The following is a 26,335-nucleotide window of genomic DNA, read 5'->3' on the forward strand; positions in this document are numbered from 1 at the left end:
ATACACAGGGACCTACACCACAGACGGAAAATTTCGAGGGATCTGCTGATGGAAAAGGTTTGAAAAATTGATCTTCCACAGCATATATTTGAAATAAAATAAGATTTAAGCAAATGATGAGGTTTTACTGTCTACCATCTATGTCCCAGCTATCCCTCCCAGGGCCAGCACAGCACGGGTGGCCCCTTCCTTGGGTGCCCATGGGCAGAGGCTCCCAGGTGCTGAGGGCAGCAGCTGGGTCCCAGCCATGGTCCCTGGGAGCTTTCGGCCGAGCCTCTGCTGGTGGGATAGGACAGGCTGCCAGGCCCTGCCCTGCTGCCCCCAGCCGTCATGGAACCCTGACAGCTACCAATACCTTCCTACGGCTTCTTTTACCACATTTCCTCTCTGATTATGCAATTTCACAGTACCTGTGTTTCATAACTGACAGACAAGGGGCTAGGAGGAATGACGATGGATTGGGCAAGGGATATTCTCTTTTGCATTAGATGAGGTTTTTTTGTGGGTTTGAAGGCTGCAGAATGACCCTCCCAATCCAGGGCATAAACCAGTTGCTATTCAAGAGAGCTCAGTGGGAACTCTCCCTTCTGGGCAAGTTACTTCATACGTATGCAACATTTACTTGCCTTCTGTGGTACCTTACACTTCTGGAACCACACAAAAATTAAAGAAAATACTGAAATACTGACAAATCTGGTAACAATTTTCCATCCACCTTTCAGATTCCTAAATACGTTAAATAAGTCAGGTTTAATTCTACTTTATATACTTTTTTACAGCTTTGTAGATGTTATGGGACACAGTTTTGGGTTTTAACAAAAGCTTCACAAAGTGAAAGGTACGCTATAAACAATAACAGACCTATACAACGTTGTGCATGCCAAATGAATTCCAAATGTTCAGCAGTTTGAAAGTGCTGATGTATTCCGAAACACAGCCCTGTTACTTCTAATAATAAAATTACTTTATGTTGTATCATCATTTAGTTAATTATTCATAATAATGGCTTGGATTTTGTATCTCCTATTGCTTAAACAGTTTGGACTACCCTGCCTTTCCCCCCATCCATATATATATATATAAAAATTTTTATTAGGTCACCAATACCTAAGTCCAGGAGTTATAAGCGCCTAAGACACCTAAGGCTGAAGCATATAATGTATGAGTAGAAACTAAAGAACAGGGTTTGTAATTTAGCCTGGAAAAGAGTAGGTGGTAGTGGGCATGTAACTGCATCCTCAGGTGCAAATGCTTGTCTCTTTGCGGGTCTGAGGCTGTGGACTCTATTACTGAACAACTGCGCTGTCTGTACTAGGGCTGGATATAGCTGCACTGTGAGGGAAGAGGCTGCCTGAGTTGGGCTCCTGAGCAGTTCTCTCCCAACTGATTTTGCCCCCTTCAGTTCCATTAGCCTGTGCATACCTATAGCTAGGAAATATGGTTAAATTTTCCTTCTATCTTAAAGTATTCTTAGTAAAATATTCGAAACCCAATGTCATGGTTTGGGAAACTCAACCATTCTGGTTGGTATTACTAACTCATCGGGAAATTATTGTTACATAAACCGCTGTCCTGGGGATGCTTCTTCGTAAATGTATACTTACCACTCAGACCTCCCCATTTTCAGGAATCCTGACACACGCACTGGGCCACACACCACAGCCTGTCACTTAATGGAGTTATATACAATCCTAAGTCCATGAGGTCATGGGGCACATGGAGTTGTGGGTCAGGATAGGCTGCTCTTAGGGAGTCATGCCTGCTAGGGGAGCATCCCTTTGCTTGCAGAGCAATGTCATCGCCTCAAGATCACAGAATCATGGGTTAGGATCACAGGATAATTCAGGTCAGAAGGGACCTCAGCAGGTCTCTAGTTGCTCCTTCTCAAAGCAGGCTCAGCCAGGAGCTCAAATGAGGTGCTTAGTGCTTTATCCAGCTGGGCCTTGAAAAGCTCCAAGGATGGTGACCGCACAACCTCCCTGGGCAGCCTATGCCACGGTCTCACTGTGTTCTTGAGGAAAATTTTCTCCTTATATCTTTATAGCATGAAGATGTCTTGTTTCAGCTTGTGCCTGTGTCTGTTGTCTTCCCGCCATTATAAAGAGCCTGGCTCCATCTTCTCAAGAACTTCCCCATAGGTGCTGGGGGGCTGCTGCTAGATGCCCCTGAAGATGTCTCATCTCCAGGCCTGTATTGGCTTTGTGTGGCAAGGTTTTGGTAGCAGGGGGGCTGCAGGGGTGGCTTCTGTGAGAAGCTGCTGGAAGCTTCCGCTGTGTCTGACCAACTGGCTCTAAGACGGACCCGCTGCCAGCCAGGCCGAGCCAATCAGTGATAGTGGTAGTGCCTCTGTGATAACAGATTTAAGAAGGAAAAAAGTTGCGGGGACAGACAGAAACAGCAGCTGGAGAGAGGAGTGAGAAGATGTGAGAGAAACAACCCTGCAGACACCCAGGTCAGTGAAGAAGGAGGGGGAGGAGATGCTCCAGTCGCCGGAGCAGAGATTCCCCTGCAGCCCGTGGGGAAGACCCTGGTGAGGCAGGCTGTCCCCCTGCAGCCCAGGGAGGTCCACGGTGGAGCAGATCTCCACCTGCAACCTGTGGAGGATCCCACGCCGGAGCAGGTGGGTGCCCGAAGGAGGCTGTGACCCCATGTGAAGCCCAAACTGGAGCAGGCTCCTGGCAGGACCTGTGGACCCATGGAGAGAGGAGCCCATGCTGGAGCAGGTCTTCTGGCAGGACTTCTGACCCCGTGGGGGACCCATGCTGGAGCAGTCTGTGCCTGAAGGACTGCAGCCTGTGGAAGGGACCCACGCTGGAGCAGTTTGTGAAGAACTGCAGCCCATGGGAAGGACCCACATTGGAGAAGTTTGTGGAGGACTGTCTCCCATGGGAGGGACCCCATGCTGGAGCAGGGGAAGAGTGTGAGGAGTCCTGCCCCTGAGGAGGATGAAGCAGCAGAAATAACGTGTGATGAACTGACTGTAAACTCCATTCTCCATCCCCCTGTGCCACTGGGGGAGGGGGGGGGGGGGCAGGCAGAGAATCTGGGATTGAAGTTTTGCCTGGGAAGAAGGGAGGGGTGGAGGGAAGGTGTTCTGAGATTTGGTTTTATTTCTCATTACCATACTCTGTTTGATTTGTAATGAAGTGAGTTAATTTTCCCCAAGCTGAGACTGTTTTGCCTGTGACGGTAATTGGTGAGTGATCTCTCCTGTCCTTATCTCGACCCATGAGCCCTTTGTTCTATTTTCTCTCCTCTGTCCAGCTGAGGAGGGGGACTGATAGAATGGCTTTGGTGGGCACCTGGCATTCAGCCAGGGTCAACCCACCACAAGGCCAAACAAGCCTCAGTTCCTCAGCCTCTCTTCACAGAAGTGCTCCAGCCCCAACTACCCTAGTGGGCTCCACTGAACTTGCTCCAGTTTGTCGACATCTTTCTTGTATTGGGGTCCCAAAACTGGACACAGTATTCTAGATGTGGCCTACTAAAGGGGGGATAATTAATCCACCCTTACTTAATGGGCTGTGCTACTGTTAAAACAACCCAGGATGCTGTTGACCTTCTTTGCTGCCAGTGCACACTGAGGGCTTGTGTTCAGCTTCCTGCCTACCTGTGCTGGTTTTGGCTGGGATATAGTTAATTTTCTTCACAGAAGCTGGTGTGGGGCTGTGTTTTGGATTTGTGCTGGAAACAGTGTTGATAGCACAGGGATGTTTTCGTTCCTGCTGAGCAGTGCTGACACAGCGTCAAGGCCTTTTCTGCTTCTCACCCCACCCCACCAGCGAGGAGGCTGGGGGGGCACAAGAAATTGGGAGGGGACACAGCTGGGACAGCTGACCCCAACTGGCCAAAGAGGTGTTCCAGACCATAGGACATCATGCTCAGCACATAAAGCTGGGGGAAGAAGGAGGAAGGGGGGACATTCGGAGTGACGGCATTTGTCTTCCCAAGTCACCATTAGGCGTGATGGAGCCCTGCTTTCCTGGAGATGGCTGAACACCTGCCTGCCCATGGGAAGTGGTGAATGAATTCCTTGATTTGCTGTGCTTGTGTGCATGGCTTTTGATTTACCTATTAAACTGTTTTTATCTCAGCCCACAACTTTTCTCACTCTTACCCTTCCGATTCTCTCCCCCATCACACCATGGGGGAAGTGAGCAAGCGGCTCTGTGGGGCTCAGTTGCCAGCTGGGGTTAAACCACAACACTACCACAATCCCATTTGCCAGGAGTAAAGGGCTGATGGATCGCAGATCCGCTGACTATCTATGCTTGAAATGTGGGATCTATGAGAGGCATCAGAGCAACAATACAACTGAGAGAGAAGCACATTTTGGGGCAAGAAGTCGTAATGCACTGGCCTCAACAGTGACATGCTTGCTCACTATGTGAGACTAGATAGATCTTACTCTTTACTGACAGGACTGTAAGAACCCAGACCAGGGAGAGCTGGAGAAGGGATAACACTGGAAGTCAGCAACCATTTTTCAAGCAATGGTAGTTATATTAGGGATGCTGCCTAACTTGTCCTCAGGAAAAGGTTTTGTTTAGTGGGACACATTCAAACACTTAACAACAAAGCCAAAATGATGGAAAAGAACACAGAAATACAATTAAATATCAAGTAAGGGATAACAGAAGGCAGATGCACATTTGCTGCTATAAAGGGACAAAGGTAGAGAGGGTGGCCCAGATTGGCAAAAGTACAAATCCTGCTAAAAAACAAAACCTGCACACTCCTAAGGAACTGCACAGAGATCCTGAACCATCTCTATTCAAAGAAGCTCTAACATGGCAAGGAAGTTGATTTCTACGTATTTTTTGTGCAGACTGCTCTTCTACAGTTGGTAAAAGGAAACGACAGCAGGATTCTGTGCTACAACTATTTGTGTGTGTGTACAAATGTGTATTCAGAGGTGCCAGCAGCCCTTTAAAGATCAAACAGTAGACCAAATTCCCACGCAGCCGGAGCTCTGCCAGGGCGTGTACCTAAATGTCTAGGGAAACCAAAGGAACCGCTCTAGGCCCAAAAGGGCAGACATTAAAAGTGGGTTGCAGTTTTCATGAGGGATGCTAAACAGGGGTTCTGTACCACATACACTAAACAGTTGTGTTATGTAGTATCCCAATGCACCAGAGATGAGATATTTCTCAGAAAGACGCAAAAATCCAGCTCCTGCCTCTACAAAACAACCCTCATAAGAATGGTTCCCCTAGATTTATAACAAATAATCCACATTCAAATCACAGAAACATCTTTGCAATTAGTCTTCTATTAAAACATAGATAAATAAACAAAAATACGTATGAATACATAAATGTGTATACATGCATATCCTACACATAAAAATCCAATAAGCATTTCAGAACACTAACATCTCTTGATAAAGCAATAAAATGAAATTGTGGTTGTTATTTGCACTTTTACAAGACTCAACAAGGCATACAACTATTTATATCCAGCGTATTTGTCCCTAAAGTGGTCTAATGAACCTTGGTAAATCCATGGGCGTAATGCTGCACATCATTGGGAAAAAAGTCCTTCAGCAATATCAAATGCAGCATCTCTGTGATGTGATTTCATTCTGTTGTTGGATCATTAGCATATGATATGTAGAAGGAAAATAATGATTACAGAGCTCTTGAAATGCTGTATTATGTCAGCTACCATTACAACAGGATGAGGAATAAGAAATAACGTGTGCACGAAGGCTGTCTTTCAGAATTACGTAATTCAGTTGGCCCACAACTCTTCTACACATGAATACGCTGACAGAAAAGGTAAGGGTAATAAATGATTTGTTTTATTTCACAGCTTTTAATTACAATACCAGTCTTCCAATCCATCAAAGTACTATGAAGAAGACTGCAAGATTTTATTTGTAGAACAGTGGGCTGTTGTGTCACCAGTTTTATGGAAGGTAGAAAATGTTAGTTTCCATTGCCTCAAATATTCAAGGGTTTTATTAAACTGAGGTGGTTTGAAAAAACTAACTACAGCAGATAAAACTGATGATAACTGCTTTTAAGTAATACTTGGAATTAAAAATTAGGGAAAAAACCTAAAAATACTGTCTGCAAAAATACTATATAAGAAACATGGAATGTATGTACTCAACATATATAAAATTGTCCGTGTGCAATCATGTACAGTATTAACTGTCTCCTAAGAAGTTCCAGATAAATAAGCAAATGAAAGTCTCATCCTAAATTTTCAAAATCATGCAAAATCCTTGTGTTACCAGAGTCAAAAGCAAAACTCACGTTCAATCAATGTGAAGCAGAACCCTTTATGTTTCTCAATCTCATAGTTACACAGGTAGCCTTGGAAACGCACAAAGAGTTAACAGAAATCCAGTCTTCTACCTGGACCGCTCCTGAACTTCCAGAAAGTAATTGGCTAGATTATACTCGACACACTTTGCTCTTCTAGTATAAGTCCGTATGAGAGAAACAATCAAGCCTTGAAACGTGATCATCATACATCTGATCTTGTTTCTCTAACGTACCAAAATGAGGTCTGGGATGTAACCTGAGAGGTCTTCTAGTCCATCGCGCTCACCTAATGGAGGATCACGTTTAGCAGACATGCAGGAAGCAGATCAAGTTACCATGAGGTAATGAGCCAACTGCTTGCGATAAATGACGATGTCGGCAGATTAAAATAGAACACATTATCTAAAACTTTGCTAAAAGCAACTGTTTATTAACACTCAACACTAGATTATAGATCCTCCTTCAGAGAAATCGAATCATTTCTTAAGACTGGTAAAACTATTGCACAATCCCCCTTAGTACCTGTTCCAGCGACCCTTCTCGATACAAGACTGACAGAGCACCTGCCTTAAATTTCTCTTTGAGCAGGTGAAACTTACGTATTGTCTTTCTTTAAAAGGGTATGCATGAAGACTAACTGGCTGTTAGGTTCTTAATCCCACAGTACTCAGACTCTTTCTCACAGTTCATCTTTTCTAAGCCTTAATATTCCTAATGCTGTTCTGTGGATTGTAAACTGTGTGCCAAAGCAAGCACAACACGTTATTATACCTGATCAAGTACATCAGCTACAGGAGTATATGTAACCCTTTGACATATCTATGACACTTCACACTTAAGAGCTTTTTTTTCTTTATTACAACAGCTACAACGCTGCTGACACTCTGATCCCCAGGTATCTTTTTTGCAGTCTGTTGTCTCTTATTTTATGTTCAAAATGTTGATTTTGTTTCCCCTAAGCATTGTACCTTGTTTACTGCATTTCTTTGTATTGATTTCTGGCCACTATATCCCTTTTTCAAGAACATTTTAAATCATAAGCCTATTCTTCAAAGTGCTTTAGTATCACATGAAAGTTTCACAAGACTAATCTCCCTTCTGTTAATCAATGAAAGTACTGAGCAGCAGCAGAGCTGGGACAAAGAGACAGCTCTGTTAGGTAGAATCCCATTTGATAGAACCTCCTACTTTGACAGATAAATTAAAATTACTCTTTAGGGTAATGTGTTTCCATTTTACACCAATTTTGTCTTACTTACCTCTACCTACTTTTCTTACGAGAATGCAGGACAATAGCAGAAGCCTCACTGAAATCAAACCACACATACCTCATTTACTGGCCTCCCTTCTCTGCACAGGGAGTTAGTTACCATCTAAAAATGGCTTAGAGGATAGAAACAGTGTGGACATACCAAGATGAAAATGTGGAACCTTAGACCTTACTTTTTAATGTTATCTCTGATTTTTTAAAACATATTTTCCAAGGCCTATTCTTTGAGTCAAGCCTCTACAGTTTGTCCTTAGATCTCTTTTATTCTGAGAGAGGACAAGGTGTCAGAGTTTTCTGGCTTTGAAAACCTCCACGCACATATGCTGTAGAAAAGCTGATTCAAGGCAGATTTGCAAAGGAAATCCTAAGATCTCAGTGATGAGAAGAGGCAATGGCAACAAGAGCTCATCATTAACATTATTGCATTCTGGTGAGGAGGATGAAAATAAACTAAATTCTGCTTTCATTTGTACTCATCACCTAGCTGTCTCAGAACTGCTGGTTTCCAACAGAAACCCAAACAGGCGGAAAAAATGCAGCTGTGTAATTCCACAGGTGCTCCCCTAGAACTGCAAAAAGCTGATAACAGAAATATAAAAGTAGGAACGACAAGACCCAAGCCCTACAATTGCAGTCAGTTGCAGCTTTTCAGCTGTGTCACTCCAGATCCCAGGGAACAGCACAAAATCCAAGTATCAGCTGCTTCTGCACTACGGTTGCAGCAAATCAGCCGAGCATACAACTGTCCTGAAATTAGCACCTGCACACCTGCCCCACATGCAGAAAGACAGCAGAATTACCACAGCAGCAATACCCAGGGTTGCATCTGAACTGTCTCATCATTACATCTCCACCTGTTCTCAGTGCACTTTTGAGCAGAAAAAGGAAAACTGAATCTGAATCTCCATTAACATGCAGAACAAACAGGAATAGATTGGTAAAGTGCAATAGCTAAGCCCTAAGGATCCGATGCCCATGCTGTAAGGATTTCAGAAGGTTTTACACTGAACTGGTTCCAGTATGATACCATGGACTGAATGTATTGGGTGTTCTTGTGTGTTCCTAGTACATCTGGTTTAGGCTCATTCAAAGGGAATGCATTTTGTGTGCTCTGGAGCCACTCTGTGATGTAAACCAAAGTTTGGTAATTGGGGAAAACTTGCTTCAAAAGCATAATACGCATGGACCTGACGATGCTAAAGGGTGCTGAAGTCTTTGCATTCATCAGGTCTGCCATTCCCTTTGCAAAGAACTGCACGGGTTTTGTTGCCAAGGCCCTCCTCCAACTGCGAACAGGAGACAGACAGTGCCTGAGACATACAATTGGGGCATTCATGGCAGAGAAATGAGTTCAGCTGCGTGAAAATTTTGAAAATCGAACAGTATTTTTTTCAGGCCAAACTTACCTTTATGAAAGGAGTTGATTACACAAATTATTCTTTTAAGCTGCATTATGATCAGCTCCAGATCAGCTCAGTGAATAAACTGCGCAAAGTGTGGAGCATATTAAGCCACTGATACTAGCGCAAATATAATCCTGCAATGTCATGCACAATGGAGAGATGGATGCCCCTACCTAGTTTCCTTGGCACACTTCAGGTCTGGAAGCAATACATTGTTTTAGCTCAATATTGAACATGTGCTAATAAATCCTTTATGAGATTATCTAGCTCTTCACCCATGTATCCCTCCACTGTACTCTAAGCTGGGTCCACCAGGAAACACACTACAGAGATAGCCAGGTGGTTGCAAAAAGAGGTAACCTGTGTCTGCTGGGCACAGGAATCCGAATTTACTGCCAGTCCTGTTGAGTAGGCAGCAAAGGCGGCAGCAGCAACCTCCTCAGTGGGGCTGGGAAGCTGGAGAGGCAGGATGAGGTGAGGCCCTAGGCTGAAGGGGTGAATGGAGGAGATGGCAGCCAGAGGGCAATAAGAGGTTGAAGAGCATGTCTCAGGCCTGGGAGGTGGTGAGAACAAAGCTGTGGTTGTGGTAGCAGCCCTGGGCATGGGAGGGTGAGGCAGGCGAGGAGGCAGGGAGTCGATTATGGCAGCGATTAGCATCTCCTTGCCTCTCCTTGCTGCACAACTTTTGCATTTTTGGAGGACTTTAACCCATTGTGAGCAGCACTTCAGGAATGGGCAGAGCTGCCATCACCTGCCACGTCCTGCAGCAACCTGGAGCACCATGAAAATGGTGCAGATACTGCACCAGCTCGACAGCACTGACCTCCCACAGCTGTATTTCTTTGGGTGTAACCTGAGTCATTTGGGTTTATTTATTTATTTCCGAGATGTCCCTGTCCCAAGTCACCTCAGATAATAAAGAACTGAAGATTTGATTTCACCTTTCCAAAACCTGTACTTACCATAGTTTTCCAGAACATAGCTGAACGGATACTTCTTAAGTGTACTGGCTGATTCCTGTAGTTAAGAAAACTACCCAACATATTTTCCGGCCTTTGCAATGCTCCCAAGAAACCAAAGTAATTTTAATACACTCAACTAAAGTGTTTTACTATGCGATTCTGCCTTTTGGTAATCATTTGCCATTCGTAAGTACTACACAATGATTACAAGTTTTAAAAAAAAAGTTATCTTGATTCTTCCCCATCTGCACTTGTTCACAGCTACTTTCATTCCAGTGATAATGAAGAAGGTAATACAAGTGTTCCTTATATTTGTACTACAAACTCAAATATTTTAGAAAAGTTACTTAAATAATAATGTCTGTTTATGCTAAAATTAGCTTTTTATTTTTCCTCTGGTAATCTCAGTCAAGGCTGCAGTTCCACCGCTCAAGCACAGACCTGTGCAACTTTCGCCCAGTGGCCAGATGCAGCTTGCAACATGTTTTATCCCACTCAGGCTGGAGACACGCGAACAGGTTGGTACATTTTAACAAGCTGCTGTGCATAGCAAGTTCCTAGCAACTGACCTGGAGAAGGCTCTTGAAACCACAGTTACTCCACCATCATTCACTATGCAGCGAGCAGGCAGAACTGCCGGCCTGGGCAAACGGCTGGGCAGGAGCCCAGAGAAACCGAGTCCCATGGCTGGAGGCCAGGTTGGGAGCGCACGTAGTAAAAGCAGTAAGGCAAGAAGCATGGGGAGCATGGGGTAGGGGCTGCTTTAGGAAACTGAACGTCAAATAAAAGGTTGGGCGTTGTGCTGGTGGAAGCTGGCGTGCCTCCCATGCTTTCACCAGGGAGCAGGGTGAGGGGGTGTGTAGAGGGTGGCATGGCCCGATTCAGACACCTGCACCTCAACTACAGCAAGTCTGGATAATCCCCGGCAACACATGCGCAATGTCCTGGGAACAAAACGCAGGTATCTCATAAGTCTGCAACATACCATTGGTAAATCAAAATATCTAATGATCCACCCATTCATTTGAGTTCTGTAGGCCTGTTATTTGCAAACACGAGGTTTAGTTCAGACTACTTAAAGTAAGCTTTTTTCCCCGGCTTTCTTATTTATTCCTCAAAGCCAAAGCGTTCCTGCGTAGGACTAATTTGCATAGAGCCAGACAAGCACCATCGGTGCCCACTTTCTTACAGAAATACCGAATTACTCCTATCCCGTGTTTCTCTTTTAAAACGTGCAGGGTTTTTAAAAGTGTTGCTACTCACTTAGAACCCAGTCAACTTTGTTCCCACCGAGACGTGCCACTTCGTAAACACCCCGTTCCCATCCTCACGCTCACTTGATCTTGAGCAAGACCCCGGCCAGGCACAGGGCACCCTCCCTGCGGCTGGCCGCTGACCGAGCGGGCACAGGTGGGAGCCCGGCGGCCCCTCCAGCGGCGCAGGGATGGGATGGGATGGGATGGGACGGAATGGGATGGGATGGGCCGGCCGGGGCCGCACGCAGAGCAGGGCCGGGCGCTCAGCCGCCCCGGAGCGGAGCCAACTGCGCCCGTAAGCCCGGAGCCCTCCGGAGCCCCGCCACGCCAAACCGGGAGGACCAGCCCCAGCAGGGGCGGCCGCACACCGCTGCCCCCCCGCACCGCCCCCCGGCCGTTACCTTGTACCGGCGGAAGCCGTCCAGCTGCCGGCCGCTGACATACCGCCACCGCCACATCGCCCCGCCGTGCTCCGCGCCGCGCCGCGCCGCGCCGGCAGGGGAGGCAGGGGAGGGGAGGGGAGGGGAAGGGAGGGAGGCGGCGGGGCCGGGGGCGGGCGGAGGGCGGCTCCCCGGCCGCGCCCCGCGGGCTGGGGCCTGCCGCCCGCTGCCGGGCGTCCGCGGGGCCCCCCGCGTCCCGGCGCGGCGGCGGTACGCGGGGCAGGGGTGCCCCGCGGGGCCGGGTGCCCGCCGGCGGTGGGCTCTCCCCGGGCGGCTCCCGCCGCAACCGCCGCGCCCCTGGGACCGGGCGCTTCCCCGCGGCCCCGGTAGGCTCCTCCGGCCTCGGTGCCAGCCCGCCATTAGCGTCTTTTATAAACCTTTCATTTCCTCACGGTACCCGGTAGCGGGGATAGTCTGCAGCAGCCTCCGTGGTCACAGCGAGCCGTCACCCAAGTAACGTCGCGGCATCGGGCCCCTGAAACTAGTTTCCTGGCTAAAGGTGTATTAAAGATGCCGTGTTTATAGAAGGCGCGAAGGTCTGCCTGTGGAGACGGGATACAAAACAAGGTTATTTAAGTGATGTGTTCTAGAAACGGGTGACGCTGAGGATCGAGGGGTTTACTGGCATTCCTTTCCAGCAGTCGTCTGCCTCTTGCATCTCTTTATTAAAACACCTGTACCGGAGCCCTTCATACCACATCAGTTTGCAGTACGTTCTGCACCTTCTGATTTCCGGGGAAGCGAGGCTCTGGTGTAGGCAAAAGACTGGAAGACATCACGAGTAACGTTTCAGCTGCAAATGCATTTAAGCATACGGCATGACAGCTTGTCTTACCTTCACTGTACACTGTTAGAGGGAGAGTTGAAATCAGACACATCAGGGTCTGAGACCTTATTGACCAAATGGAATCTTATCCAGAAAGGAAATCGATTAAAATCCATTAATCGCAACCCACGAGCTCTTCCAGGCACCTAATGCATTGTGAGAGCCAGTGTTATTTTACAAACTGTGCAGGTTTGATAGGAATTATATACAAGTTAAAATCGCTAAGTGCAAACTGTATGCAATGGTTCTTGTTCTGTATTATTAGCTACACATTAATCACTTGAGATGTGCTTACACCTACATTCTGCTTCCAGCAGCAGCATCTAAACTTCTGCTCTTGAAAACAACCCAGAACTGTAGCACTCGCCTTCAGGTTGCCAAGTTAAAGCTTGATTCCAGTTAGGAAAGCTAAAGTGTTGGGAGCTCATATTTTTCAGGAGCCAACTCTAATCTTAGTTAGTGTTCATACCCTGGATTTTTATCTGGGATCCCCTTCACCTCTCATTGTTACTATTGCATTTTTAAGTTGTATTATGCTACTGAATTCATCTACAAGGGAATCTAAGAAAAGACGCGTGACTACTACTGTACTCGGCGCAATTTTTTTATGCAAGTAAGTTACTAAAACTGACCAAACTATTTTATAGTTATCACTTTCATTTCTTATCTCCAACACTCATAAGCCTCAAACACAAAAGCACAAATTTGGGTGAACAACTATTAGCAGCGTGATGGACAGTGGTAGAAAAGGTGCTTGCTTTTCTGAAAGCTAGAAGGTCACAAAGTATTTTTTCTCTTTGCAGGCCTCTAAATTTTTGTTCAAAGAAGATGTGCAGTCATGAAGATACAGATATAGAATATATAGAAATATAGCAGATACAGAGCACAGTTTTTATTTCCTGTTCTTCTCTCAAAACTGTATTGGTCATGAATGAAACACTTTTTGAAAAAACTGTCATAAATACTCCACTAAACAGAGAATGTAAAAGACTGCATATATGTAAAAATGCAATTTCATGATTCGTACATCAGCATGTTCTGTGTCTGCTAAGGAAGACGTCAAAGGAGGAGGCAGTGTTAGATAAGCTATACTGAAGAAAGGGAAACAGAGTGGTGACCGGGTATGGAACATCACAGAGCAAGCTATGACACAAGTAACACTTGAGAATGCTGTGGAAATTATACTGACATGTGTTAGCCTTTGAATTAAGAACCTTCTTTGATTTAGGCATCACGATTCATATGAGTGGTTGGCCCTTAAGACCAAGCACGCAGGCTAGCGAAGCCCAGGTGCGAGCAAAACCCACAGCCACGTGGTTTACTGCTACACCCGATGTTCTCTCTGTTTCCGTGCGTACCCATGTATATGTTTAGAGGTTATTCTATGGTTATATTTTTCAATCTGAGATGTTTTAGAGTTCTTTTCCGGAGAATTGTTTAAGCTGTGATCCAAGCTGTCCTACATGCAGGATTGTGGGAAGAGCAGTGAAAGCAGCCTTAGTGCTGGAGCACATTCTCTTCTGTCTTTTCAGAGTTGTAGCCTGAGTAAAGAGGAGCTCTAACTGGCACCAGCACATGCATATTATAACCTGAACAGACTGCCATTTCATGAGCTTGAATGTGGATGAGACAAGCATTAAGACAAAAGCCCAAATCAGAGAACAGTTAATTTTCATTATAGAAAAAGCTTAAGTTTTTTAACAACTGTGGCTGGGACATTTGTGACAGTTCAGACTTTACTAAGTAAACGTCCTGAACACAGCTTTCTGCAGCTCAGGGGAAATAGCTCAAGGTCAGATTTTAATCCAGTGAAATCAGCCAGGGAATTCTCAGGTCTTCAGTGCTGTTTACTAATGATGCGTAGCACTGAGAGGAAAGCAGTGATTTACTATTTTGAAAGAGCGGGCATATTCTACCACTGGTACATGCAAGAAAAAGTTAAAAAGAGCTGTTTCACAGATCCAAATGGCATTTAAAAAGAAAAAAAAAGAAACCAAACATCAAGACAAGTTGTATTTTCAATCCATCAAAGTGGTAGGCAAAAAGATGAGGGCTCAGGACGGCTTAGAATAAATGCTTGGCTTTCTGTTTTCACCCTCTGTTACACGTTATATTAATAAAGTAATAATGATGGAGCTTCTTGCATAGGGGAAACTGCCTAGTACGGCAACTTTGGCTTGTAATAATTTATGACAGTGTCTTGTTTATTCCCCAACTTAAAGCTGCCTGCTATGCAATAGCCTTTATCTGGGAGGCATCTATCAGTACATTCCTGCCTACTTCAAGAAGTAAGAAAAAGCAGAGAGAAATCATGCAGACAGCAAACCCAAAATGATCAGCTGCCAAAGCAGCTGAAGAAGGGACTAATGTGCTGGGAGGAACAGGTAAAGAGGGAGCAGTGTGGGACACCTCAGATTCCCCTCATGTGCGTTAACACAATAGGACTCAGGCAGTGCTTCCCTCCCCATCACTGCATGGGCTAGCATAAATCTATTAAAATCCAGGATGTCTATGCTGTAAAGTTCTTCTAAGGTGGCTAGAGTTTAGAGGCTCAATTTAAGTTTCAGGCTCTTTGTAAGTTTATCTTGGTCTCTTAACCTGGTTTATAACTCATGGCTATTTAACCTAGTATTAGTACTGAATGCTAGAAAATGATCACATCTATCCTCAAAAATTGCTGTATCAGTTCCAAAGCCAGTTGTCCATTTGCAGTTTCAGTTTGCCCATGGGCAGGTAAGCTCTGTGAAGGTAGACTTCTACTGGCAGTTCACTAAAGGACCTTACAGATGACGTCCAATTTTGTTTGAATGAGAGCTACTTCTACTACATCAACAACAGTATTCAAAAAACAGTTTGTGAATTTCAGAATATGGCTAGAATATGGCTAATGATTAGAAAACAAATGAAGCAACTTAAGTAGTGTAACCAGATTACGGCTTGTTAGCTATTACAGGGCTTGCAATCAATGCAAATGCAGCGAGCCACTGCTGCATCCCACAGTCCTCCCTCTGCCTTCGTTCTAGAGCACGCCTGGTGCAGGGGAAACGGCCACCACGTCAGTGGGCACTTGGCAGTGAGACATGTAGGATTCTGCAGATACGGGACATATGGCCTGGCCATAGTGGCAGGTCTAGTCCCCACAGCCTGTATTTGAGTCTCTGTGATGCTGGAGTTAGATAAAAGCGATGGATATTACGGTGTGGAGGATCACACAGCTCAGGGACAAGGCATGCCGAGTATCGTAGGGTACTCCTTGTGCTGGATGTGTCTGGGTGCCACCCTACAGCAAGGGGACAGGTGATTCTGGGCAGGTACAAGCTCCCATGTTCCCAGAAGATGCAGTCTGTATGGGGATTCTCATGATGACTTTCCTACCTGGAAAGGAAAAGTCATTTGTTCTGAAAAGAGTTATGTGTCAAAATAGAGTGAGCAGATGCTGTTGCCTTGTGCAACAGCAGTGTTTCTGCACTGATGCATGGTAACTTGCTCCTTAGCAAGTCAGCTCTTCCCAGTTCTGGCCTGTTCAGCGCACTGAACAGACTGTACAACCTTACTCTCAGAGTAAAGCAGGCACATAAAGGGAAAGGAAATTTTTAAAGATGGAAGGAGTACCAGGAAAAAAATAGGGTCTTGGTTTGGGGAAATGTAGGTAGTGGCAGGACTGTACTTTTTGGTTCTTAGCTGCTTTATGGCAAATTTTGGAATTTGGAGGTAGCCACTCCTGAGATTAACCCGTGAGACTCATCATCACAGAGGACCCTTTAAAAAGACAGCTTAATCCCCGTTTCCTGTGCTGCAGATCACAGCTCCTTAGAGGTTTGCTCTGTATTGGCACAGTGATGAAAGAAAATGTCAAACAAAATATCGCGTAAGTGTCACTAGTCAATATACTATACTAATAAATAAAACAGGCTTGAATCCATTGTCGGGCTCTGAGGGCAAGTGGCATGGTACATCTTGTGACCATGTAATTAAACTCTTTTCCAAGTCAGGGCAGCCTTGTCCATACCACCTATGGAAAACAAGTCCTGGCTTGTCCTATCACCTCCTAAACAGTGCCAGGGGCACTGCTTGGGAATACGCCAGCTGGGAGGGCCTGATCGAGGCCAGGGAGCCTGCTGGCAACTCAGCAAGGGCAATCACAGGGCAGTACTCAAGCCTGTGCCCTGGCTCCCTCCAGTCTGCTAATGGGAAAGTCTGCTGAGCACTGGAGCCAGCTCTCCACACCACTTACATGTTTACCTTCTTCCCAGCTCTGCTTTGGATTATGCCAGCTCCCTTCAGGCTGCTGTGGAGCAGCTAGCCTCAAACAGTACAGATGCACATGAATCCATGCCAATCATTAGCCTTCTTCCCCTCACTAGTATAGATATGCTGGGCTTAAGCGATGCTTAAGATGAACTTTTCAAACTGAAAAGATCTTGACTGTAGACAGCAGACCCCATCCACTTTTCAACATACTCTTCCTTCTTGGGCATGGCATTGCTTCAGGTTTTTCAAGAACAGTCTTTGTCAAGTCTTCAACACAAGGGTACACCATAGTCATGATAAAACCAATTATGCTAAAGGAGTATTAATACTGGACCTAAAAGAGGAAATTCAGTTCCTGAAGTTACTAAAATGTATTACGTGCAGTGTTATCAGTACCTCAGTAATCTTAAAATCTTGTTGAATTAAACTAACAGGAAGAACTTGGGTGGGAGTAAACTGGTCTAATGACTGAAGTTTAAAAAGTGCCATTTTTTCCAGCTCTCAATATGTGCCTGCAATTTTTTTTCACCAGTTAGAGCCAAAACAGAGTACTGTGATAATAGATATTCAGCTTCAGCTTGGAAACTCTTATTTTATTTGCGTTTATCTCATTAAACTAGAGAGACATATTATAAAAAGCAGGCAAATATGTTTCCCAAATGTTACTGTCTGCCAGAAAGTTACATACTCGTATTTCTTTTATAGCATTGAACACAAAGACATAGCAGGAGAAGACATAAAAATGTCAGCGATCATAAGATGCCATAGGCAGCAGCTTGGTGGTGAGATGCTGAGACGACGGGTCTTGCGCGCAGCACGCAGCCACCTTGTGCTGGTCGGCAACCGGGAAGCCCCTGGGGCTGGAGCCCCTCGTGGCTTTATGGGCCAGGGGCAAGGGCTGGTAAAAAGATGCTTCCCGGGTATGTTGATCCATTTAAAACCTATTTTTGCTTTTGATTCTTAAATGATCTGTTATTAATTTTTAATTTGCATGAATGTAAGAACTTGACTCTGTTTACTTCACTAAAATCTGGCATCCCCTGAGGGTTTTGGGGTTTTTTTAAATTTTTTTTCCGCAAGTTTACAGCTTGCCTTGGCATAGCCATGCATTGTACTGTGAAATGGTACAATTTAATTTATAGCGGAACTGACACTACAGCTTTGGGATTAAGAAGTCTGAAGTGTTTCATGTTGTTTCCTAGGAAACCTTAGAAAGCCTGGAATCATCAAACTGTAACACAGTCTAAAGAAGAAAATGTTATTTTGGATCTAGGCTAGGGATCTGCCTGTGATCTAGCCTAGGGCTTGGGATCACCTCTTGCCTGATAGATTCATAAAAATCCAGCTGACCCTGAAAGACAAACTGTAAAATACTTAACGAGTTTTTCCTCATCTGTCTCATCCCAGTTAAGTGGCTGGGATGTTTGTGACTTTTAAAACTTTACTAAGGAAATGACTCAAACCAAAAACCTTTCTCTATGTTTGAATTTGACATTGTCTGTACCAGGCTTTATACACTTGAAAGCTTTTAAAGCTGTAACTGTAACTTAATGCTCAGCAAGAGGAAATGAGTCCATAAACCCATGTTAGAATGAAGGACGGGCACATTCAATCAAGATGAGCAAGGTCTCCAAACTTTTTCAGTAATTTAAGCCTCCTTGTCTTTTGATTCATTTGTATAAAATACATTTTGTTTCTTTGAGGGAGAAGTTCCTTCTACACATGGATTGAGAAACATCAATGCAATCAACAGCACACCCGACCAATAAATGCTCTTTTTTCTGGACTTCACTAAAGAAATCCAGTTTTATTGTTAACAGGAATTCTATATTTTTTCAGTGATTTTCATGCAACAAAAATACAAGAAGTATAAAATTTCTTAATGTTCCCTGAGCAGCAGTAAATTTGATCTTGACCACCCCCATGGTCAATCAGTGTATCAGATAAAACAGTGAACTCAAACTATTATTTAAGCCTGTGAGAACACAGAGATGCTTGTGTTATGCAGATGAAAAAACAGTTCTTAAAAAATTAGCGAGCCAATTGCATTAATTCTGACTTCCAAAAGTATAATGCACAGAAATTTTTAACAGACTTGAAGAATAATGTACTGGCATTATGAAAATTGAGATTTTGTCAAGAAGCTCAGCATCTATTCTTTCTCCACAGAAACATTATTTTAAAAAACAATCACAGCTTTATTTTAATTCCTAATATATAGGGTGGTTTTCTGTCCCATTTCCTCTATTTCCATGTCATTTCAGTACTTCTTTGTGAAGAACATGAGAACAAATAAAGGAAATCTATTGATTGGGTCACCACCTTGGGATTCTACACAAGTAAGTTCCTCCCAGGTGTGAGCACCCTGGAGTCCTCAGAAGGAGATTATGTACAGAAAAAAAAATACAGACTCACTAAGCAGACCAGACTTCTGTGGTCCATGTATTTCTCTGAGGTTTAGCTCTAACACAGAGTGTTTAACTGAATAGTGCAATAACATACTTGTTCAAATACTAAAGAAAACCACTTTGATGGTACATAATAGAATTCATTTGTCAGTCTGGTAATTTCGGAAGAAATGCCGCAAATTTTTGGAAGGATGAGAACACTGTGCTTTTAATTCTGTTTTGAACATAACAATCAAAGGCAGTATGGGGTTTGGATCATGATGTTTCTGGCTCTCCTCTCCTTGCAAAATCCACTTTAATTAGTGGCAGTTTCATAAAGGGAATGCGAGATGGGTATTGGCCACAGGGCGCCTTGGAAAAAATACAAACTGTAAACTATAGACATAGATACGTGTAATTAGGGTTTAATAATAAAAATGCAGTCATACAGTACCTTCTATCAAAATATAAGTGCTTTATAAGTTCTAATTAAGCTATGAGATACAATTATCTCATTTTACAAAGATTTATTATTCTTAACAGCAGCCCTGACAGCCTAAATGACCTTCTTGAGAACACACAAAAAGCAGTCAAAAATAACCTATCATCTGTCCCTTTCCTGTTTCCACTGCTATCGGAAAAACCTTTTCAAAGGTCATCAGCCTTTTCTTCCCTCAGTTAGCTGCAATTACCATTTTATGGAAGAGAAGGTCTATTCAACGCAGTTTCAATTCCAAGTCCCTACATCCTGGCACTGACACTACCCTTTTTTCCCTGTAAATTTATCAGCAAAGTGTCTCGTGTTCAGACGTTCTCAGTACTTCGTTTATTTCCTTGCGGTGTTAAACAGCACCACTCTTTTTGAGATTTATTTCAGAGTGAACGTGGCTATCATGAAGGATGCGGAAGCAAAACGCAGGTTGGGGAACTCCTTTCACCACAAATACAGGCCAGTCACCGCTCTCCACACCGCCCCCTTGGAAACCAGGGCTGCCAACTCACCCAGAGCCCAGGGCAAAGGAACAGGCGACCTAAGCGGCTGCCCCCCCCCAGCTCCGCGTTGAGGCCGCGGGGGCAGCTCGGGGGGGGAAGGGGCCGCAGGCCAAACCCGCCCAGCACGGAGGGACGCGGTGCCAGCGATGGCGTTTCCCGCCGAGAAAGCCCTGAGGGCTCCCGCCGCCGGGCCCGCCACTCCGCCGAGCCGAGCGGCGACCCCCGACACCCCCCGCCGCCGCCGCCGCCGCCGGGGCTTCCGCGCCACGGCAGGGCCGGTGGGCGGGCGCGCGGAGCCCCTGAACGCCTCCCTCACAACCGCTGCGCCGTGAGGAGGGCCTATCCGGCGCCGGGGCCGGCGCCGGGGCCGGGAGAGGTGGCACCCCGCCCTCGGCGCAGCCTGCGCCTCGGAGCCCCGCAGGAAAGGAGGGAGGGGAGCGGCCGAGGAAAGGCGAGAGAAGGGGGCGGTGGCGCCCGCTCCCTCACGGCCGCCAGCCCCGCCCCTCCCCGCCCCTTCCCTCCCCTCCCCCGGCCCCGCACAGAGCGCATGCGCACATTGCACCCATCACCTCCTCGGGAAGCCTCTGCCTTCCCCGCGACGTCACCCGCGGTCCGCCACTTCCGCCCAATCGGGAGCCGCGGCTCCCGCGGCGCCAAAGCTGGAAAGGGCGGGGGAGCAGCCGCCGGCTCGGGGAGGGGAGCGGGCTGGGGGGTTCCCCTTTGCCCCGCCCCCCGCCGGGGGCTCCCCCGCCACGTGACAGGGGACGTGGCTGCCTCGTCAGGGGCGATGCCCAGTAGGAAGGTACCTGCTTGCGCGCGGGAGAGGAGAGGAGAGGAGGGGAGGGGGCTGCGGCGGGTCCCGGCCGCCCTGGCCTTCCCTCAGGGCCGAGCCGCGGCCCCCGCCGCCGGGGCCCGGGGAGGCGTCGTACGAAGGAGCGGCTAGCCGGCTCCCCGGGAGAGGGCGGTCCCGGCGGCGGGCGGCGGTGTGGCCGCGCGCGCCCCGGGCAGGCAGGCGGGCGGCGGCTGGGGCCGCCGAGCCCAGGCTGGCAGCCAGCGGCTTGCGGGGAGCGGGGCCGGCGCCTCGGGCCCCGCCGGCTGCCGGAGGAGGAGAGCTCGCTCCGGCTCGGTCCGAGGCAAGGCTTGCGTACCGGCAGCCCGCCGCGCTGGAGCGGGGGCGGGAGAAGGGGTCCTTCACCGCCTTCGTGGCGTTCTCGATGGCGCAACGTTGACCTTTCGGTCACCGTTGCGCAGTGGAGGCGCAGCTGCGCTGAAGGGAAGGCGTACTTCAGCCTTTTTACTAGGTGACAGCCGGGGGAAAAGCGCAGGGCAAGGAAAAGCATGAGAGGAAAAGAGACTTGTCAAGATTGCCGGGCTTAATGTTCTTTCGAGTAGCTTGGCTGCTTGGGGCATGAGTGGGAGCAGAGGGCGGAGGAGCGCGCCGTGCCGTTTTTTTGTTTGTTGGTTTTTTGGTGTTTTTTTTTTTTTGTGTGTGTCTCCTTAGTCTGGTAGTTTGCTCGGTGCATTTGGTGGTACCTGCAGCGTAGTAATTAGGATGCCGTCTCTGATAGGCGGTGTTTATGCTAATACTGAGGTACTGCTGAAAGACAGGCTACCAGGGTCGTTGTTTGCTATAGAGTTCCAATGGCAGATCTGGATTCTAAAGCATTTCGTTTTCCATTTAGCGTATGGATAAAATGGTGTGAAATTTTAAATATAACCACACTTAAAATCAGTTTTTATGGAAGAAAATGTCAACAACAAGCTTAAAGCAACCTACTATACTTCGTTTAAGTTACCTTCTAATACTGACACTACGCATATTTTCTCCTAAAAATTTTTGAAGTTCTTGACTAGTGAAAAGCTGCGCACCTCAGCTGCCAAAGTTTAACCAACTCTTGTTGCAATGTGACGACAGCTTTTGATAATAGTAGTTTCTTTTGCAGACGAAGATAATGTTCCTCGTTTTTACATCAATGAAAACTATACTGGCCAAGTGAAAAGACAGCAGTCCTCTCCACTTGCTGACTATTAACTAAACTGTTTAAAAAACCAAACCAACCTGATACAATAACAGCATCATACCTTTTTGTTATGTATCCTAAACATTTTGGATAATTTAATCTTGTGAAAGTTTTTCTAAAATAGTTCTGTTTTAACCATTTTGATAGAGTGCGGATTTCTATCTAACTGCTTGGCATCAGTTATTAATACAAAGAGCATTTCAATGGTATTCTTATTCCATGAGGGTTTTTTTTTCTCAACGTAAGCACATAGTAATTTATATTCTTGCTTAAATAAGCGTGTGTAGGTTAAAAAAATCCTGATGTTCAAATGGTAATGTACATCTCTCAGTCAATAAGAATAGCCTTTCATCAAGAGTAGTAAAAATCATGAACACAAAGGAAGATTTTAAATCAGTGTTTTAAAAATATCAGTCTCACACATCAATATCAACAGGAAAAGTATTTTGAGATTTTTTTTTAATTCTTTTTTTTTCTTTCCCACATGCATGCTGACAGTGTGGAAGGAGGTATGTCAGGTCATTGTGACTGTGGCCATACAGTTTAGATTTTTTCACAAATGATTATAACTTGATGAGGTCCTTTCTCAGGATCGTATGTATTCTTGCGAATCGTCTTTGGAAAATATGCAAACTGGTTTTCATAGGAATAAAAAAAATAATCTTGCCTTGAAAAAAAAAAAATACAGACTATGGTTTTAATTCTGCAACCTTCACTTAAATCCTCACTTGATGGTTTAAAATGCAAGGATGTTTTAATATTAAATTAAAACTTCACTATCTGTCCAGGCACTAAAACCAGTAATTACGCTTTCAGTAGCTCAGTAGCACAAATACTGAATTTTGCTGAAAACGAGATGCCCGTTTTCAAATTCAGTTCTATGCTGTCTTGAAATTGGGCTTTTGAAGCCCGAGACTCCTTTCCCTTAGTTTATGAGTACTTTTATGTGAAGCCGATGAGGACAGAGGTGAACGATGAGGATGGCTGTTGGTCAGTATTTGATATTTCTGTGTACTGTTATGTGATTGTTCCCTCCAAAAGTTTTTGGGGTTTTTTTAAACACAAAAAGTCTCTGGAAACTAGAGCTGCGATTTTCAGCACTTTATTGTTTGTTCTGCTCTGTTAGGGAAGAATGCAATAATTGTATTTGAATACTTTTGAGTGATGCTGAAGTGACATAACTAGCTTCTGGATTTGCATGTCAGTAGCAGGAGGAGTTCATGTAGTAAAACATTTTATTGGTGTTTTTTTTTGTCCTTCAGCTTATGTTGCTTTTTGTGTTAGAGAAGGTGAAGTGTCAAAGGAATGCCACTTGCATGTGAGGTAGATAATATATTGGTCATGTTTTCCTGGGGGTTCATTCTGTGGTTTCTGGAGCAGCCCCACGAGAGTGGGATTGTCTGGAGTGTAAAGGGCTGTGTAGTGATTAGTCTTTGAACATACAGTCCCAGTGACTTCATATAGGGTACTTCTGGGTAACAGGTATTTGGCATAAGTAACAATATAGATTGATTGAATGGAAATGTTCTAGATAGGACCATCTGTTTAAAAATCAAATCCAACCCCTTGGCCTCATACTTTTAGTAGTCTGTTGCATAATTGCTATGTATATTTATTGAATTTTCAGAGTGTGTCTCCCTTTTCCTCACAACCACACCCACGTAGGCTGATGTACCCTTATCTCACTGGAAATAACTAAAGAAGTAATGGGGGCAGTGGGGGGCGGGCATGTTTGCTTGCTGTGCCTTTTATGTGGAGGGCTTTATCCTGATTCCACTGACACCAGCAGGAGTAATTTAATTTTTTTTCCCCACTCCTTTAGAAGGACCGGCTGCAGAGACAAAATGCAATGCTTTCATGAACAGCAGTCAAGAGACAATTTCTACATGAGGTAGCCATCCTAACCTCCCCTTTTTTAACTCAAAATTTCAGAGGTCATATTTTGTCTTCAGACACTCTACACAATTTACAAGATTCTTTGCGTGACTCTTGTTTTTGTAGGAAGTCTTGATTTTTATGAGGTACGCCAGGTCTACATGCTCTAGCTCTTTTGAGCCTGATTCAGTGATCTTTTTTTTTAATACCAATATCTTGTTTCTATGCACTTAATGCATAACATTAATAAATTACACAAGATATTTTTTGTGCGCCCCATTCTTACACCAGAGGGTGTGAGATGATGATTAACCTTGTGACTCAAGATTAAGAGAACTCGCTGTTGTTGCTGCATTTCTTTGGGAATAGCATGGCCTTCAGATTAGCTTAATTATAAATACTTATTCCTGAGAAACAAGTTTCTTAAAATACTAGTTTCTCTGTTGCCTTGAAGCAGGCTGGAGCAGAAGCAAAGAGCCTTTAAAACTTTGTATTTCTGCACACCAGCCAACATATTCGTGCGGCAAAGGTTCCTGGACACCAGAACTCTGTGCCAGGGTGTCGAGGAGCCGCAGCCCCGAAGGCTCTGCAGAGGAAGGGTGGTGGAGCCCTCCCAGGCACAGGCGCCGTCCCACTTCGTGCAAAGGTGAAGAGCTGAACAGAGGCCCTGCAGGGCTGCTCTCAGCTCGCTTGCACCCGCTCCTGGGCCTGTGGCTGGCTGCCTCGCAGCTGGCCTCCCTGCTACGACAGTGCATTTGTAATTTGAAGCGCAGCGATGCTAGCTGCGTGTGAAAAGTGTGGTCACTGTGTTTCCCTTCTATGGATGGTAGTCTTCAACCAGAGGGAACCCTCTGGTGTTGTTTGTGTCCTTGAGAATTTTTCTTCTGAATGGCATGTCTCATAACTTCGTATCTATGTATATCTTTAACTCTTTTCTGTTGCACACAGTGTTCATATTGCAGATTTTTAATAAAAATGCAGTTGTGTGCTTTACATTTATATTTGCACATAAACATTACTTTATGCATGTTGAAGTGATACAGTTTTTACATGGCTTATTTTTCTTTAAAAAAAAAAAGTTTGGGATGTGTATGTATGTGTATACATGCACCCATACATGCATACAAGCAGTGCTATGACAAACTCCCCCCTCAGTAACTGTGCACTGAAGCTGTAGGTCCAATTTCCAGAGTTCACATCAGGTATTTATATGTAGAGGTTTATATTGTCAAGGAGTTTGGGATGAGGGGAGTTGTCTTCAGTGTTGTTTTTTTCATATTTTTTTTAAGGTTGTGTAGGATGTGGGAAATGGTGGAAAGGTATCTACATTAAAGGCATGGAGCTGTAAGTCACTGCTGTCAGTATCAACAATCATGAAGTCCTTTTCTTTTTCTTCCTTCCAAATGGTGTCTGCCAGAAGTTTGCAGTAGCTAAAGAACATCTTGTCTGGAGAGTGTATTTCTTTACTTTCTTGTTCTGGGACTTCAGGAACTGCTTTCAGTTTTTCTCAGTGACTGTAGTGGCTATACTTTTCTGTGTGGTGCTAGCAGAAACTCTCAGATTTTCCTGTATCTAGGGAGCAGGACGCGTGGTGAGACAAAGAGGTAATTAACCAGAGCTGTCAGCAGTACTGACAGTTCTTCAGGTTGTAATTAAGCTGACATGGTGTCAAGCAGCTGCTGGAGTGGTCCCACTGGTCCTTGCATACTTTCTTCCACTGCTGTGCCAGCTGTAGATAACTAGTGCTTCTTCCCAAAGAAGTTTTCTGCTGGTTTGGTTCCTTGTCACTGTGTCTGCACAGAGTCTGGTGAGTACCAAGTGCTTGGGAATAAGGGGGAGAGGGGACTCCAGTTGTTTCTGGTTTGTCGTGAGACCACCTGCACTGAGACATCCCCGTAGTGCTGCTCTAAAAACCTGAGCAGCCCTGCTTTTATCCAGGCTAGGGAAGTGGAGGATTAAATAACACTCTTCTGTCATTAACACTCATTAACTATTAAAACTATCTTTTTGCCTGTCACAGGCATGCTTGTGTAGTGCCTCTGAAAGAATATTCCCAGCTGTTTAAAAGTCATTCCCAGAGCCACTTCACATTGCACTCTTAAATACAAGCATAACCATCTATGCCATCTAAGCATAAACCCAGCTATGTGTTCTACTCATATTAGCATTTTTTAAAATCTTGTCAACTGTAAGGATACCTTTTGTATATGCACCCTAACTCTTCTTACCTAGGGAGAGGGAGTTAACATGTAGCTTTTATCCTGCCCATTATTATATGGCATTCCCTTCCCAAATCTTGACAGATGGGTACCACTGGTTGTACCTCAGCTGCCACATTCTGCTGTTCGTCTCCTGCATCTTATGCTGTGCTCTTTC

At 45.3% G+C, this 26,335-nt stretch overlaps 2 protein-coding genes across 3 annotated transcripts in view; one reads left to right on the forward strand and one right to left on the reverse strand.

Moving 5' to 3' along the window:
* Positions 1-11,647, reverse strand: part of LOC126050131 (ethanolaminephosphotransferase 1-like) — a 59,332-nt gene extending 47,685 nt beyond the window's left edge. Inside the window, exon 1 of the mRNA XM_049827619.1 lies at positions 11,568-11,647. Coding sequence (XP_049683576.1) covers positions 11,568-11,624 — 57 coding nt within the window. The 5' untranslated portion in view covers positions 11,625-11,647. The remainder of the gene's footprint in view (positions 1-11,567) is intronic.
* A 9,059-nt stretch (positions 11,648-20,706) lies between these two features.
* The window catches only part of SPIDR (scaffold protein involved in DNA repair), a 209,157-nt gene continuing 203,528 nt past the window's right edge, over positions 20,707-26,335 (forward strand). For both annotated transcript variants that reach the window (XM_049827826.1, XM_049827836.1), the window contains exon 1: positions 20,707-20,865. In XM_049827826.1, the coding sequence (XP_049683783.1) occupies positions 20,851-20,865 (15 nt within the window). In that variant the 5' untranslated portion in view covers positions 20,707-20,850. The remainder of the gene's footprint in view (positions 20,866-26,335) is intronic.

The sequence above is a fragment of the Accipiter gentilis genome, chromosome 2, assembly GCF_929443795.1.
Source record: "Accipiter gentilis chromosome 2, bAccGen1.1, whole genome shotgun sequence".
NCBI lineage: Eukaryota > Metazoa > Chordata > Aves > Accipitriformes > Accipitridae > Astur > Astur gentilis.